The 16760-nt window shown below is 35.7% G+C and overlaps 4 protein-coding genes across 5 annotated transcripts; 1 reads left to right on the top strand and 3 right to left on the bottom strand.

The window, feature by feature from the left end:
• The first annotated feature begins 114 nt into the window (after positions 1-114).
• On the top strand, positions 115-4663 carry LOC103861878 (zinc finger CCCH domain-containing protein 49). Its single transcript, XM_009139586.3, has one exon. The coding sequence runs from the start codon at positions 3352-3354 to the stop codon at positions 4450-4452; it is 1101 nt and encodes a 366-aa protein (XP_009137834.2). The 5' UTR covers positions 115-3351; the 3' UTR covers positions 4453-4663.
• A 621-nt stretch (positions 4664-5284) lies between these two features.
• On the bottom strand, positions 5285-11379 carry LOC103861877 (probable LRR receptor-like serine/threonine-protein kinase At4g29180). The gene is made up of 11 exons (XM_018657224.2): positions 11146-11379; positions 9873-10907; positions 9547-9682; positions 9391-9462; positions 9244-9315; positions 9093-9173; positions 8871-9013; positions 8541-8779; positions 8263-8452; positions 7979-8168; positions 5285-7711 (listed from the first exon to the last, which is right to left on the bottom strand). The coding sequence occupies exons 1-11, from the start codon at positions 11222-11224 to the stop codon at positions 7237-7239; spliced, it is 2712 nt and encodes a 903-aa protein (XP_018512740.1). The 5' UTR covers positions 11225-11379; the 3' UTR covers positions 5285-7236.
• Positions 11380-11385: 6 nt separating this feature from the next.
• Positions 11386-13909, bottom strand: LOC103861875 (meiotic nuclear division protein 1 homolog). 2 transcript variants are annotated; one of them, XM_009139584.3, is made up of 10 exons: positions 13428-13909; positions 12985-13065; positions 12771-12887; positions 12636-12674; positions 12425-12532; positions 12284-12346; positions 12159-12210; positions 12009-12053; positions 11831-11910; positions 11386-11739 (listed from the first exon to the last, which is right to left on the bottom strand). In XM_009139584.3, exons 1-10 carry the CDS (start codon positions 13428-13430, stop codon positions 11629-11631), a joined length of 699 nt encoding a protein of 232 aa, XP_009137832.1. In that variant the 5' UTR covers positions 13431-13909; the 3' UTR covers positions 11386-11628. The 2 variants fall into 2 exon arrangements, with proteins under 2 accessions (XP_009137832.1, XP_033143517.1); XM_033287626.1 differs by having other exon boundaries at positions 12985-13066; positions 13459-13909.
• A 240-nt stretch (positions 13910-14149) lies between these two features.
• Positions 14150-16258, bottom strand: LOC103861874 (vacuolar protein sorting-associated protein 32 homolog 2). The gene is made up of 8 exons (XM_009139583.3): positions 16121-16258; positions 15831-15990; positions 15487-15586; positions 15310-15395; positions 15103-15194; positions 14890-15004; positions 14625-14802; positions 14150-14390 (listed from the first exon to the last, which is right to left on the bottom strand). Exons 2-7 carry the CDS (start codon positions 15900-15902, stop codon positions 14626-14628), a joined length of 642 nt encoding a protein of 213 aa, XP_009137831.1. The 5' UTR covers positions 15903-15990; positions 16121-16258; the 3' UTR covers positions 14150-14390; position 14625.
• Positions 16259-16760: the final 502 nt, after the last annotated feature.

Below are 16760 nucleotides of genomic sequence, written 5' to 3'. Positions count from 1 at the left end.
TATATGGTTTTTTTGGGCTTCTGCCTTTTAATATATTATAGATGGAAAAAAATGTATGTTGTATTAAATGTTTTCATATACTACAGTTCTATAATATAATTAAAAATATTTCTGCATTTAGACCATCTCCAATGTATTTCTCTATTTTTATCTCTAAAATAGAGGAACTCTATAATAGAGGTGAGTTTTACTCCAATATATTTCTCTAAAATAGAGATCTCTACATATAGAGCAAAATATAGAGGAATGCTATTTCTTCCTCTATAAATAGAGGAGAAAATAGCAATCTCTATTTTAGAAGCAAAAATAGAGATGGGTTGGAGTAGTTTTGCCTCTAAATACTATTATAGAGGTACAAATAGAGGTGGATTGGAGATACTCTTAGTGTAACAACACAGAAATCAATGAATAAATAATTGTCACCATACCGCTCCAGATGTTCTGCTCATCGTTGAAGTGTAGTTACATCCCCAGGCCAGTTCGATATTGTTGTCCATCTCCTCGAGTCGAATAAATCATTATTGCCCACCTACTTTTGTTAGGTGTTTGAGTTTTAGATAACTAATCTTCAGTTCTTAGTTACAGTTTTGAATAGTTATTGTTGAATATAGTATTGCACCGGTTAATACTTAACTACAAATAACTGAAATTTGAAAGATAAATGTGTGCTAAATAATGAGCAAACTTCCCCATCAAACTAGCTAGTATTAGACAAAAGGTAAGGCTGCCAAGTATGTGGATGTCGGGTAAATATCTAAGCCAGTAGAAATCCAAAGAGAAATAATCTATAAGTTTTTTTGATGTCTGCCTTTTGATTGGACTGCATTTTGAAGTTGATTGGAAAGAACTGATGTTTAAAGAAATCTATACAATTTCGGCCAGTAAGAGCGAACGAAGGCATGATGTGTAGAGTGTACATCTATCTCACTATCTTCCAATCAATAATAGTTGTTCATTGAATCTTATGACTTTAGAGCTACACGTTTTTAGATATTTGAGAACTGTCTACTTCGTTAGATCTAGGAAAGTATATCTGTCACAAACTGAGCCTCATCACCAGAGGGAAAATAAGACTAACTCATAATCAGGTTTATAAATATAAACATCACAAACTCTTTATATTTCTACAGAACTGTTCAATAATTGTTAAAAGCAAATAGGGAAGAACAAAAAAAAAGAGAAATGAAAAACATTTATGTTAATGAAAAAGTAAAAACAAAAAAAGCGAAAAAGAAAGAAGAAAGAAGAAAGGATATAGGAGAGGTCGATTTGTGTTTAGGGGATATGGAATTGCTTCCAGTTTTAGCAAAGAAACATAAACGTTTGCTCCCTTTAATTTCTTTAAACGTTATTCCAAATCTTCTCCAACATGTCTACTTCATCCCGACACATTTTTTATACAGCGATCTTCTTTTGTTAAACCCTTTATCCATATTTAGTACCCAATAACATTAGGAACTCTATAGTTAACAAATAACCATATGAACTCTATAGTTACAATATACAATACACTTTATATAATATTACAATATCTACCATTAAACAATTTCAACCTCTGATTTTTTTTTCTCTTTTCTTCTTTCTCCTTCCATTTTGTTTGATCTATATTTTATCTATCAATACAATTTAACCAAATAATAATATCATAATAAATCATACATTCATTTTACATATATTATATTTCACATTTTCTAAAACGGATATAAATTTCGTTCAAAACAAATAGATTGTAATTTACACGAATATATCATTATATTCTATATTATTTGTATAGTATATCACATATTTAGAATTTCTTTCTTTATCTTTTTTTTTCTTCCTCCCTCCCTCTCTTACTCCTTCCCTCCCCTTATAAACAAACGAGACAATATTTGGTAGTATTCTATTTTATTTTAGAAAACATAGAATAAAATAAAATATTACAATTCTCTCTAATTCCTTTTCTACTCAATTTTTTTTTCATTTTCTTTATTTCATCTCTTTTTTTTTTCTTTCTTCTCTTTACCTTTAGCTCTCTCTTTATCTCTATCTCGAAAATGTTCTCTCTCTACCCAACATTTTTAGTTTTATTTTCAAATGAGATAATATACAATTGTATTCCATTCTATTTAGAAAACATAATATAGAAAATAATATTTCAACTCTCTCTAATTCATCTTTTTTTTTCTTTTTTTTATCTCTCTCTCTTTTTTTATTTCTTTTGCTTGGATTAACTTAGACAGTTAGTAATTAGATATCATAGTATGTTTTAGTCTTGATTGTGTTCCATTGATTAGTAATTTTCTTTTTGTTTGAGTTGACTAGTGCAGTTAATAATATATTATGTCTATTATTACTATAAATGAATTATGCTATACTATTTTGTCAAACACGATAGTATAGTACAATTTCCATTTTTCATCTAATAACTCTCTAAATAAAAGTCTAGATTTTAGCAATGTGAATGTTTCTACAATCAAGTTTTTCATGGCGTAGTATATATTTTGTCGTTCCATTTAATTCTAAATTGTATACTATAATGTGTGAAACCTAGAATTTAAACAATGTCGTTACCATATCATACTATTACGGGCTATGTAAATAGAATAACATACACATCTGAAACATCTTAGGCTTCACTCAACATCTTTTATTGTGGACTCTATTACTTGTGTCACATACTGACGCATTGTAAAAGAAAAAAACGTTCACGCTTATGCATAATTATTTTCACTTTTGATCGTTTTTTGTTATGGTTATTTGATGATTTTTTTTATAATGGTTATTTCACTAATTAACTCATAATGTTATGAGAAGATTTTTTAGTTTCTACTTTTTAAAGATATGATATATTACCTGTTAGCGGTAACATTTTAAAATATAACTTAGGTAAAAACAAAAGAAAAATATTACTACTTAACTAAAATAATCACAAAAGACTAGGTCTTCAAATTTATCAAGGATAATTTACTACGTCAAAAAGTAATACAATTAATTTATTTATTGTTGCCCCAACCCAAAACAATGTTGAATTAACTAGCGTATCTAAAACTCGACCGACCTCAGAAGGCAACTAGATTTGCGAATGAATCTAATAACAATTACACTCACATGTCGTTCACTTTAACTTCGTCAAAGTCATGCCAAGAAAAGTCCACATCATGAAACGTCCAAGTAAGTCTATTCGTGGAGAAGTCACAAGCCTCTGTTACATAAGTCTAACTCACAGCCTTGTGACTCTAATCTATTCGCTTAGCTTTTTAACTGCAGTAGAAAGGCAGCTCCTAGTCTTAGGCAGATAGTCTTAACTACGGTTAAAATATCTAACCAAACCACGGTTAACCATTTTACTACATAAAGCTCTGCAGGTGAATGACCAAACATCGACAAAAAAAAACAAAACTCTTTCACCTCCGACAAAACATGATCATCGGAGAAACTCGCCGCACGTACCCAACGGTGGAGATACCCACATGGACTGTCTCCGAAGATTTTACAACGTCGGAGCTTTTCTCTCCGGCGATGAACAGCCCGGACTGCAGCATGCTCGAAGCTCTAGCGGCGTTGCAGCGTTATCTCCCGTCTAACGAACCGGATCCGGATTCTGACCCGGATCTATTCGGTCCGGACTCTCCCATCGACGCTTACTCCTGCGACCATTTCCGCATGTACGACTTCAAAGTCAGGAGGTGCGCACGTGGCCGGAGCCACGACTGGACGGAGTGTCCGTACGCTCATCCCGGAGAAAAGGCTCGCCGGAGAGATCCGGCGAAGTACAACTACTCCGGGACGGCTTGTCCCGATTTTCGCAAAGGCGGTTGCAAGAAAGGGGACTCGTGCGAGTTTGCTCACGGAGTTTTCGAGTGCTGGCTTCATCCCGCTCGTTACCGTACTCAGCCGTGCAAAGACGGCGGTAACTGCCGCCGGAGAGTTTGTTTCTTTGCTCACTCGCCGGATCAGCTTAGGTGTCTCCATAACCGGAGCCCCGACCGGGTTGATTCTTTCGACGTATCGTCTCCGGTTCGTAGAGCGTTTCAGCTCTCGGTTTCTCCTGTTTCTGGCTCGCCGCCGATGAGCCCAAGGGCTGGCTCGGAGACTCAGTCACTGAGTCACTCTGTCGTGTCGTCGTTTAGGAACTTGCAGTTTGAGAAGGTGAAGTCATTTCCTTCGTCTTACACTAATCCGTTACGATGCTACCAATCCGGATTCGGGTCGCCAAGAGGATCCATATTGGGTCATGGGTTTCAGAGTCTTCCTACAACCCCGATCCGACCCGAAAGTATGGATATTTGGGATAATGGTTTAGAGGAAGATCCTGCAATGGAGCGGGTCGTGGAGTCGGGTCGTGAGTTACGTGCAAAGATGTTTGAGAAGCTGAGCAAGGAAAATTGCATGGATCGGGTTGAACCGGATCAAGATCAGAACTCGGGTGAAGCTCCTGACGTCGGGTGGGTATCTGAGCTGGTGATGTAAGAAAAAAAAAGCCCGACCCGTACCTGGATATCAAAAATCTCATTGATAAGCCAGGAGATCTAGAAGTGTGTTCATATTATTATTTACTAATTTCGTATTATCCGGTAATAATAATTAAATATGGATTTTTGTGGAGGATTTTGAGAAGACTGTGTAATCTCGATATATAGATTTTAATTATGGATTAATAATATATCTATTATCATATATATGGTATCGTGTTTATTAAGAATATAATGTTAAATGTAACCAGCCTACTTGTTATTATTCAATGAATGAATGCTAATTATTTTTGGTCAACATTTTCATTTTCTGGAAATGTAGTTACACAATAACTAATTATTTTTGGTCAACATTTTCATTTTCTGGAAATGTAGTCACACAATAACTAACTAGTTGTATCAGGTAACTGTAACCTTCTATTCCATTTAGCCAAGGTCAAGATGTCTTGGATTATAGGTGTTGCTTCATTGATTTACTTCCTGCTTTCGTCCTTGTGTTGATGAATGATCCAAGCTCCTGATTAGTTTCACCAAATCACTTAGAAAAATCACCTTCTTATATACAAGTTTAAGCTGTTGCGTTTAGCTATGTAACCTATGTTCAAGATGTCTTGGGTTATAGGTATTTTGCTTCATTGATATTAACTTCCTGCTTTTGTCCTTCTCTTGTTGAATGATCCAAGCTCCTGATTTGTTTCACACAATCACTTAATTAGAAAAATCACTTTCTTATATGCAAGTTTATTCATTTGTTGAATAGCTAACAGCATGGTCCTAGGCGAGTTGATAAGTTCGATTCCAGAGCTTTTTTAGAGCCGAGGAATGCCTTCTTTATTTAGATAAAAAAGACCACTTTTACACTTATTTTTCTTAATCCAGTATAAATAATTTTGCTATTAATGAATAATGAAAATAGTTTTTTTTGTGCTGAAACACGAACTGTTCAACGTTGAAACATATCGTTTCATGAGTTAAATTTGACTGAGTTTAAAAGCTTGAATGTGTAATTAGTAACGATTTAACTGATTCAACAATTGTAAAGTAGTGCTTGGGAAAATCATTCGATCTGACATTATCCAATACAACCAATACCATTTAGGTATAACATAGATAAGAAAATGACATTGACCAATACAATTCGTCCAATATCACTAAGAAAAGACTGACCAAATCAGCACTATGATAAAAAAAAAAAAACTAATTAGACAAAAACCAAAAAAGGAAGGATGCAAGACTGAGTTTGATATAATAGGAGTCGGTGATTCTTTTGGTAATGCCGTAAATTATAAAACTTGAATTGTTTTGTTGAATAGTAAAAGTTAGTAACGTGCAATGTTTAAGAAAACGAGTAATCACAATTAGTAACATATTTGGTATTTTGACCTTTGGAATACTAAGGCAAAATACAGATTCAGAATGAAAAATTTGTGATATACTCTTTACTAATGTTGAAAACGACATATGAGTCCAATGTTAGGTATCACAATTAACATTTTTTAAGTAACATACATATAATTAAATGAAAAATGAAATGTTTATATGGGGAACCGGCCAAATCTGTAATCAGCGAATTAATAGATTTGTGTAGGGCAATTAGCCCACAATCTCGACTTTAATGTCAAAAAGAAAAACAAATTATAAAGCATTTATTTAAACATCTACCTCTATAAATATTTAAATCAATTTTTTTTTTTGACAAATCTATGTACATTGCATATGTCTATTCGCAAGAATTCGCAAGAGTCTATCACTTTTACATGCAGAATGTGAATTTTTGATATGGACGATAGAGTTCATGAAGACCCTACGTATTTCAGAGGTGGTGTGTGCAATAAACTGTTCATAATTAGTAAAGATGATATCTACACCAACAGAGTGGTATGTTTTCACTACATACATGGAAGAGTTTTTACGATGTAAAATACCTCTCCATCTTCACTATTCAACACATTCCAAAGGCACAAAACACAATGGTGAACAAACTAGTATGAGGTGCTAGAAATCAGCCTTCTACTATGGTTTATGTTGATTCAGTTTTCTCGAGATGACTCTTGTCTCCAAAATCTGTCTAGTTCAATTTACTTTTTGTTGGAAAAAAAAAAAATCTATGTACATTGCATATCTTCATTATTTTTGTTATGAGAGACTATTATGATATAGAAACGTAAATGTATAATTGGAGCAAACAAAATACTGAAACGGGGTCGACTTGGCTATTGGAAAACAACCGAACAAATTACAAGTTGATCTAAGTTTATCCAACTCCAGTTAAATATTATGCCTATATTGCTTTTACAATCGAAAACTTTACTAGTGGAATGAACAAGACATACCCGTATGGTTATGATCAAATGGTAGACGAAATCTGTAAATGTTTAAAAACGCTTTTTTCAATATTCAAATCTCTCTAGAAACAAAACTATAGTTATATAAAAAAATTTGATTCAAGTTTGACTCAGTCAGCTACTTAGTAATCTGGTAACTGATGATCCCGCTATGCGCAACATTAAGTCCCTTTCAAAAAGGCCAACTAAATCAACCGATAAAATATTATAGTATTCAAACATAACTAAATCAACAATTCGCTTCATCACAAAAACATTTACAAACTGTTCTTACAATTAATGTTTTGTGAAGTTTCATAAAAGAAAAAAAACAAATGAACCTTCAAAATCAAATTTTAACTCAAACAAATTAAAGAACACATCAAAAATAAAACATAAAATCATTTAAAGATAAGACCATCAAATAAGATCAACCAAACCTTGATTTATTTCTCTCACTACCTTGCCGTTGGTCCATACGTGTTGTTATCTCCAAAAGTAAGCGAAACCGACCCCGACGAGCTAATATAGTCACTGATGCTATAATTTCGAACCGGAGTAGTCTTCCTGTTCTTCTCTTCCTTCTCAAGCAGGCTCTGTGGCTCACGAGCTAGCTCGGCGGCTAAGCACTGTTTCAGATCAGACACAATCTGGTTCATCGTTGGTCTGTGTACTCCTCTGTCTTTGACGCAACTCATTGCGATCTCTACGAACTTCCAAGCCGAGTTTGAGGAGAAGTCACCGTGAAGCCGTGCGTCCACAACACCGTCTATGTCTCCAATTTCGAGGAAAGGCTCAACGTAGTGGACAACGTTCATCTTGTCACCGTCGTCGGTTTTCATGATTGATCTCTGGCCGGTTATGATCTCAAGAAGGACGATTCCGAAACTGTACACGTCGCTCTTCTCGTTTAGCTTAAACGTGTTGTAGTACCTGTGGAAAAAGATGATATGGTAAATAAAAGATTAAACCGGATATAACCGCATGGCCGGTTCTGAGCAAATCGGTTAAACATTTGGCCTTAGACCTCTAAAATTTTTGAAAAAAATTATATAGATCCTCAAAAAAAAAATTTATGCCTTCAAATTTGTAAAAAAAAAAATTAGTTGAAATCTTTAGTAAATGGTTTGTAGTCCCCTAAATTTCATGGCCGGAACAGGTGAATTGATTGAACCGGTAATGTGTAAATCGGAAAATTACTCTGGATCAACGTAGCCGGGAGTGCCCATGACTGCAGTCACAACGTGGCTAAGATCGTCCTCAGGGAAGACTTTAGAAAGACCAAAATCAGCAATCTTGGCTTCCAAGTTATCGTTTAATAGAATGTTTGCTGTTTTAACATCTCTGTGTACTATTGGTGGTCTGCATCCATGATGCAAATACTCCAATCCTGCCAAGAATAAAACAAAACCAGGTTTTAGAACTGAACCATACCAAACCAAATTTGAAATCTCGGTTTAGTTTTGGAAGATTTAGAGATCAACCTTGCGCAGAGTCTATGGCTATATGGAGTCGCTTCTCCCAGCTAAGATCCTCAGCATTCTCGCTTGAAAGATAGTCTTGCAAGTTGCCGTTGGCCATGTACTCATAGATGAGAGCCATACCGCGACCATCATCGCAATATCCAACAAAAGAGGCTAAGTTCCTGTGATGTACTGTCAAAAGAAGCTCTGCCTGCATAACATTTTTACGAAAAACAATGTTTCTGATGTTCATTTTATTTTGGTTACTAATGTTTTTTTTTTGGTGTCTTTATAAGTACCTCAACTTGGAACTCTTTGGAAACTTGAGATGATGATGAAGATGATCCTCTAGTTTTTCCAAATGAAGAATCATTGATCATCTTCACGGCAATTTCAGTCCCATCCTCGAGGGAGCCAAGGTAGACTATACCAAACCCTCCTTTACCGATCACTTTATCGAAGTTGTTTGTAATGCTAGAGACTTCGCTGTAAGTGAACCTTCTCTTCCCTGAAGGCAGGAGCGGTCCTGAATAGGCTCCTGAATCCACTAGAAAAATTAAACACTCCTTTTCTTTCAGCAACATTTATCGACTGTGAATTGAAGTTAAATGACCAACCGTCTGAATTACCTATTCTTCTTTCCCTTCGAATAATGCATATGATAACCAAGGCAGCAATGAGAAGGATCAGTAACGTGGATACAACTATTGGCACAATGATGTTGTTCCCATCCCGACATGAACGTGAGTGACAAATGTTTTGTTCATCCACACTAGAAACATAGAGGAAATAAACAATGGTAAGAGACTGATAACACTATGGTTCAGTGTTTTTGAGAAGAAAAATGTTACATGAGTGCAAGTCCACCAGCCTTTGATTGTTTCCTAAGAGCTTTTGGGATAAACCCAACAAACTTATTTCCTTTCAAATTTCTGCAACACAAATCAGAGAAAATCATTATTGATTGTTTGTCAAAACGAAGTCTTAGTGTGATCAACTCACAGGTACTTCAACTGTTTTAGATCAGCCAAAAACTCTGGCACAAATCCTCTTAGGTTGTTGTTAGATAAATCCCTGGAAAAACAATGCAACACCTCTCTTAGTCTTTATAGGTAATGGTGGAAAGTGTGTATGGATTGTATTACTTACAATGACTCGAGATGTGATAGATTTCTAAATGACAAGGCTATTGGTCCGTGTAATCCGCTTGAGCTAAGATTCCTTCAGGTAGAAACAAACTAATCCTCAGCAAAACTTTTTTCTAGCGAAAATTAAGTTTTGTTTTGGCTGAAAGGAAGGACTTACAAGGACTTGATATGATGGTTAGAATCGTTGTAGATGCATCCAACACCTTCCCAAGGGAATAGTCTTGGGGAGCAAGGATCACCAGTCCAAGCCTTTTGCACTTTATACGTTGATCTTATGCCTTCCATCGCGTAAACTGCATTAACAGGAAAAAATGGAAAACTCTGAGCCTCAGTTGATATCAAGGTTCAGTAATCTTACAAGTATAAACACTGAGATTTTGGGGGCTTTCGATTTAGTAAAGGTCTCAATAAAAATAAAAATTTGGGGCTATGGCTATAGGTGAACGTTACATTTGGACCGACCATGAGTATAAATGAACATACCTTCTTCAGCTATGGTGGGAAGCTCATCAAGAGATTGTGCTGTAAAGATCTCAATAGCATTAAGTATAGGTGGAAGTGTTGAATCCGATGCCTTCTGGACGGAGATCCAGTGATCTTTACCGGTGAAAGCTCGCGAGTTAGACAATGTCATTGAATACTCAGGAGAAGGGTTGAAAGCTCCTGAAACAGGCGAACCGTTCCACATAATCTTGATTTTTCTGCTCTCATCCCTCTTGAGACTCTCGAGTTCTGCAAAGTAGAGGTAAGCATAGAACCTAGCGTCTGGATCATCAGATGTCCACGACAACTCCAATGGTTCGTCGTCGCTTTTAGGGTAAGCAGCTGTCTTAATAACTTCATCTGGTGGCTTATAACCAGACTGAAAAATATCGATATAGCCGCTCGTCGTGGTTGTGTTCCAAGAGGGTTGAGAGTAGGGAGACCAAATACGATCATACACATCCTTTTGGTACCGTCCTGTTCCGTTTACAAACCCTGTGTCGTATCTTTGATAGAGCACCAAGGACACGTTCCTTCCAAACTCAGTGCCGTAGATCGAGCTGTTCATTGGCCTTAGCTCCAAGGCTGATATGAAAGGAGTTCCTTTGCCTTTGTTCACAAGGCAGACGTATACTGTGTCTGACTCCGCGAATGTTAGTATCTCTTTGATGACGTTCTCAGAAGCGTTTCTGAACGTTACCGTGGACCAGAAGTTAACGTTTACGTAGAGGTCAAACTCAGGTAAAGCTTTTTTACCGTCGTAGTTTCCGTACATGAAGGAAGCTCTGATGAGGTAGAGGTTCCCTTTTCCATCGGAAGGTGTTAAGGTGTAGCAGTTTCTGTTTCCTTGAGGGAATGATCTGACGTCTGCAAGCGGGAACGGAAGAACCGGGTTGGCCGGGTAACCGTATTGTTCGGACACGTTTGCGTTGACTCCAGAGTTGATGTAAGGTGCGTCCCACGTGTAGCTGATACCAGTGTCAGTGTCTACGTAGTTTATGTTAGGGGGTGATCCACAATCTATGCTGATGAAGCCTGGATGATCAGGAGAAGAGAGTCAAGGACCATTTATTAATTTTCTAAATCGAGATTTCAGTTACAACTTTCTCAAGTTTTATCAATAATCAGAATGCGGTTTTAGCCAAAATGCAACCTGATCATCTAAAGAAACTTTATTTTGTAATAATTACAAGTTGTAAAACCATCTGGTCTGAAGATGGCTTCATTTTTAAATCAAGAGAGACAGAAAATGAGGAAGATAAGACGCACGAACCTGCTTGGCCTTGGCCATGAACAACAATGGCAATGGCAATGACGCCAAAAAGGATGAGAAAAACAGAGTGAGCTCCCATGTTCTTCTCCGTTTTCTAAAGAGCTTAGTTCATCATCGTCAGAAAAAAACAGGACTAAGATAACACATAAACACAAGAATACCCCAAAGTACAAAAGTCTACGCCCTGTTTTCTTTTCTGTATAATATGAAGTGCTGCTGCTCACGTCTCAAAAACAAAAGAAAAAAAAAGTGGCCGAGGCATAACATAAATACAGCTGTCAACAAATTACAAGGGAAATCAACAACTAACCATGATATATTATATTAACTCCAATGATATGATAGGACAAAGCCAACACTGGACATAGCCGACAAATAGACCACAAGCATCAGAGGCAGTAAGTATCTTATTTAACCACTAAGCTGTAGTGAATGAGTTTTTTTTTACTTGGGTAATTTTTTAAAAAAGATTTTTTTTTAGAACTAAGCTTGATCTTCTACTAGCAGCTGCTTTGGAGTTTCGGGATCATGGGAGGATGAGCTCAAAGGGAATGAAGATAGCTCTAGGTAGTCAAAGTCCTCGGTGATTCCCGCCTGAATATATGAAAACCCATCTGATATAAGTCTTCTCTTTGATGCTAGCAAATGTGAAATCTGGAACTGATAATAAAGATCCGGAAGATACCTCCGTGTAGAGATGTTCCAGTTGTTCCTTGGCTTGGGGGAAGTTGTTTGAGCACCATTGTCGCAATGTGAAGATGTTATCTAAGTAGGTTTGAAAGTGTTACAAGTTAGGGCGATTGGTGAAAAACTATGAACATTTTAAGCTGAAAAAGTATTTCCAAGTTTTAGAAATGAGAAACCTGTCCATCTGTTAGCTGATTGGTGAGCAACTTCAATTGCAGCCCCTGTCATAATTAGAAGAGATTATACACATTGATACACATAGTTTATAGCACAAGATGTTTTGCTATTTTCTGATCAACGAAAGCCATAGGAAATGTAAAACTTACTCATTGCCTCTAAGGTAGCTGGATCGTTATCAGCAAACTGCACCATCTCGTTCTGCATAACAAGATGGAGAAACTGTGAATACCTCTATGCAAACATATATAGCCTATATTGCAATCTGTCTGACCTTGAGTTCTTTGTGTTTCTTCTCAATATCTTGAAGGTGCGCCAAAGCCTCTGTTCGTTCCTCCTGCAGAGACAGAAGATCAATTCTGGTGAAAAGATGATTCAAGCATTTGTATAATTCTTCAACACATGAAGAACTTACTGATTCCTCCCTTCCCTTCTTTAAAGCATCACACTGATCAACAAGTTCCGCAAGCTTTTTATTACTACCCTGAAGATCAGATTCAAGTTTCTGGCGAACACTCCTAAGCTGTAGGTTCGGAACAGATTAAAGCATAAGATGAGAATCCATACATTCTGTTAAACTCAAATTGAGATGAGTATTAACGATAGGATTGAGAAGAGTTGGTCACCTGATTGCCGGCACAGCTGGGAAGGCTCCAAAAGTAGACCTTCATTTGCATAATAATCAACACTGTTAAACGATATATAAAAGGCAACACACAAACAAAGATAAAAGATGTTAAAGAAGAGTAAAAGCTACTCACAGAGATGCCAATCTTGTCCTTGGCAACAAGATCATCATCGACTAAGCTCTGGATAACATCTTTCACCGACTGGCTAATCACACCCTTCTTAGGCCCCATCTTCTCAAGCTCCTTTAGCTGAAAAAAACATATTCAGAGGATCCATACGTTACGTTACTACAGCTCTATAGAGAGATAAGAAATTCAAAGGCGTTTGAAATTAACGAAAGCTCACAAGGAAGAAGTCTTGAGAGTCGTAGAAGATCTGAAGCATCTTCTCGCGCTTCTCCTCCAACGAAAGCCCCCTTTTCTTCGACTGAAACGAAGAGATCCAACAATGTCTCAAATCTAAATACTCAGATTCACCAACTAACACTGAGTCTACACTAACGAGTAACAAAGATCGTCAGGAGCAGACCAAGTGTTTGCGAAAATTCCTCAGAGAAAATATGGGATCAAAGTTCGTCAAGCGTTAAGAGAAATCAACATCGGGATTGCAAACAGTTATGGATCGAATCAAACAGTAAGAACGACAACAAAAATTCTCAAGAATCCGAAAAAAATAAAAGCACAAGCTAAGGCTCAGTGCAGAGTAAATCACTTCATCTTCTCACGAATCACAGAGATTGTTATATTAGTTAGCGGAAGATGATCAGATGTAGAATCGAAGGATTTTACCATGACGATCCGTTGTTCGTGATGATGAATGAAATCTGAGACTCTGCTTACACCTTTCTCTCCTCTCTCTGGAAAAATGTTGGAAATGAAAATTGTTGAGGAAGCCTCCAAATACTTTGGGCGGGCTTTTTTTCCCTCGCCTTCTATCAATCAATAACAAAAAGATTTAATCAGATTAATTCTTGAAAAATTCTCTAGGATAGTTTTTTAAATTTTTTTCATAAAAATAACTTTTAATACGAAAAAAATGATTAAAATAAATTTTATTTAAGGGTAAAAATATACTTTTATCTTAAGATTAACTAATATAATAAATTTATGGTTAAGAGTTAAAGGGTGGAGTTTTAGAGATATGGTTTTAAATTTAAAAAAATTAAAATTAAAATTAAAATTTTTAAAATAAAAAAATACTATTTTGATCATTTACTTTTTTTGAGGATCATTAATGTGAGAAAAATTCAAAAATGTCTATCTAAGAAAATTACCCTTAATTCTTTAACTTTTTTTTTGATAAAATTCCCTGGTTTCTATTTTTTTTTGTCAACAAGTTTCTAATTTAACATTTGAGTGTTTACTCAGCTGATGACAAAACATAATTACTCTTTTGAAGTTTGATTTTTCTCTTTTCGCCTGATACGAACATGCATGATAGTAAGTCAACGCAACGCATAGTTGACCGACAATACATGCACGGAAAGTGATAGAACGAGCAGAGCGTACTATTAAGTATTAACCCATTAGATTACCCAAAAGGAAAAAGAGTTTCAAAAGAAATACAAAAGATGATAAATATATGTGAAGGAAACGAAACAGTAGAATGTTTGATAAAATAACATGCACGACGACAATTATTATTATAAGTTCTTCCGCTCAGGGTTTTAAATTTTGACATTGAAATCCATATATACATCGCCTGTTCGTGTTTATCAATGCATACAGGTCTGCTCCGAATCGTGAAATAACCTGCGGTTAACAAAAGGTTGTTGTTAGCAAAAGTAATCAGTTATAAATCCACAACCTTAAGATCCTTCTTATCCATCTTAAGCATAACTCATTTGCTAATTGTAAACTTAGAGAACTTGAAAAAAACACTATGTTTTATACTTTGAAAAATGTGAACTTTTCATTCAACACAAACATTGTTAGAAAACAAAACGATTGATTTGTTTGCGTAGTAGATAAGAGAAGAGAGTTGACCTTAGAGGGCCATCTCAGCCTGTAATGCAGCAAGTTCTTCCTCCTCTGCGGTCCTCTTAGGTATAGGACGTGCTTGTTGACGCCCTGCAGGAACTGAAGGCAATACTGTGGTCGGCTGAAGAAGCTGCTCTTCAAGCTCTGCACCTTCTAGTTCCTCGAGTTCTGCTTCTAGCTCATCCTATCAAATAGACAAAGTAGTTATCTTAGACAAAAAGATCATTCGCTTTATAATATATGATCATGTTTCGGGGTACGAGAAAGTTACCTCGTCGAAGTCAGCTGCTGCCCCGATTGGAGTAGACAATGCTTCTTGGATCTGTTTCATGTTCTCTGTCTGCTCATTGATCTCATCCATGGTCTTGTCTACATCATCGATATTTCTGTAACAAAAAAAAAGAGTGTTTTCGAGTTTAGGCACTACAAACGTTAAAAGCAACAAGAACAAGCACTTGTTAACAAACAAACAAAAAACACTTACGTAGCTTTCTGCATTGCTTTCATTGCAGAAGCTCCACTCCTCAAAGCATCGACAGTTTCGGTTGTTGCTTTTGCGCCTTCTAACATAATCATCTGTATGAAAACAGAGATACGATTAGGAGAAATACATTTACTACTAGAGCTGGAATCAACAAACTTAGAAGGACAATACTGATTAAGAAAGAAAATTAAAAAAAGAAAAACTAACCTGATCATGTATACGGAGCTGGAAATTGCCAAGCTGTTCGACTTGTTGCTCATATAACCTCTTCCTTTTCAAACACTGTATAGCCGCTGCACAAGATCAACAAAGCTTATAATTAGTCAAATAACCACAACAAGCTTTAGATTGTATATATGAGTAGTATGCGATTAAGGTTGTTACCGCGTTTGTTCTTAGCACGAGTGTATTCTTTGGCCTTCTCAACCTCTTGTCCAGCTTTCTTCAAGAGTACCTTCTCCTTCTTCTCTAGCATCTCAAGTGTCTGCCGTGAACGAACAAACGTTACAATAAACAAGTAACAACCAAGGGAAAGTAAATACATCAAAGGAACATAAACAAAACTTAGATCAATTGTCTTCCAACAGAGATGGTTTGGAGTATCAACTATAAGTCTCTAGCACATACACAAACGAATAAACGGATTTAAAGTGAAAACGAGACAAACAGTAAAGAGCTCAGTTAAACCGACAGATGGACTGATTCAGACCGAAGATATATGATGATACCTCGTTAAGTTTGTCTAATGTCTGGAGAGCATTCGTCTCCGGCTTTGGTTTCCCGAACAGCCGATTCATCATGATTACTTGAAGATCTTGCTTAATTCACCGGCTTTGAATAAAACCACACTTCGATCTCTTCTACCTCCACCCAATCGATTGAAGATCGCTATAAATTGGTAAATTATAAAAATAAAATTAGCCCTAACTGTGAACGGATGGTAGATCTATCGTCAAGGTATTGACTAGACCACGAGGATTTGATTAGAGAAGATGGGATATGGAAGAGATTCAAATACCTGGGAAGATCTTAGGATGTTCTGTTCTTCTGCGTTTTGTGTTCGTTCGCAAAAGATTAAGATCGAAGGAAGGAACTTTCCTTTCTATTTCACACGCGTTGATGCTAATTCGTGATTACACGTGTCCCGTTTTAATTGGTTGTCTTACATTTATATAATATATATATAGGTATTCATAAATTATGTATAATATAATATATTTAGTTTTGGAAAACAAAACGGACAAATAACTTATGTGTTCTTCAATTTGGAGTTGTACAATTAAACATAACCAATAATTTTTTGAATTATGTAATTAAAACTTTACAAAAACTAAATAATAATAAATTAACTAATATTTTTCATTTAGTTATATAAGTTCTTAAGTCTTTTTGTAATTTATACTTAGTAAAAACAAAAGATAAGGTTATTTTAGACAATGATATATTGTTGAGGCAATTGAAGAATAGTAAATAAAAAACAAAATTAATTTTTTATAGATATTTTATTTTTATCTATATGGTTTGTGATAAATATAAAATTAAGAAACTAATTTTTTAAATGAGTGAGCGTGACATGTAAGAAACTGATTTCTTAAATAATATTAGAGTTGCGGAATTTGCGAAATTTGTGTAGATTTACTATATTCTTATGCTAAGAA

This window comes from Brassica rapa, chromosome A03 (assembly GCF_000309985.2).
Source record: "Brassica rapa cultivar Chiifu-401-42 chromosome A03, CAAS_Brap_v3.01, whole genome shotgun sequence".
Lineage (NCBI taxonomy): Eukaryota > Viridiplantae > Streptophyta > Magnoliopsida > Brassicales > Brassicaceae > Brassica > Brassica rapa.
The sequence above is the reverse complement of the archived record's forward strand: the minus strand, read 5'-3'. Positions and strand labels throughout refer to the sequence as shown.

Excerpts from the sequence above, each read along its gene's own strand:
- LOC103861877 (XM_018657224.2), bottom strand. The coding sequence starts at position 11,224 with ATGGGAGCTCACTCTGTTTTTCTCATCCTTTTTGGCGTCATTGCCATT. Across the intron at positions 10,908-11,145 it reads TCATGGCCAAGGCCAAGCAG|GCTTCATCAGCATAGATTGT; the intron begins GTTCGTGCGTCT and ends CTGATCATCCAG. Across the intron at positions 8,780-8,870 it reads TCGAAGGGAAAGAAGAATAG|GAGCCTATTCAGGACCGCTC; the intron begins GTAATTCAGACG and ends TAGTGGATTCAG.
- LOC103861878 (XM_009139586.3), top strand. The coding sequence starts at position 3,352 with ATGACCAAACATCGACAAAAAAAAACAAAACTCTTTCACCTCCGACAA.
- LOC103861875 (XM_009139584.3), bottom strand. Across the intron at positions 12,888-12,984 it reads ACTCTCAAGACTTCTTCCTT|CTAAAGGAGCTTGAGAAGAT; the intron begins GTGAGCTTTCGT and ends TGTTTTTTTCAG. Across the intron at positions 12,347-12,424 it reads AGAAGGGAAGGGAGGAATCA|GAGGAACGAACAGAGGCTTT; the intron begins GTAAGTTCTTCA and ends CTGTCTCTGCAG.
- LOC103861874 (XM_009139583.3), bottom strand. The coding sequence starts at position 15,902 with ATGATGAATCGGCTGTTCGGGAAACCAAAGCCGGAGACGAATGCTCTC. Across the intron at positions 15,587-15,830 it reads CATTAGACAAACTTAACGAG|ACACTTGAGATGCTAGAGAA; the intron begins GTATCATCATAT and ends CGTTCACGGCAG. Across the intron at positions 15,396-15,486 it reads TCGTGCTAAGAACAAACGCG|CGGCTATACAGTGTTTGAAA; the intron begins GTAACAACCTTA and ends GATCTTGTGCAG.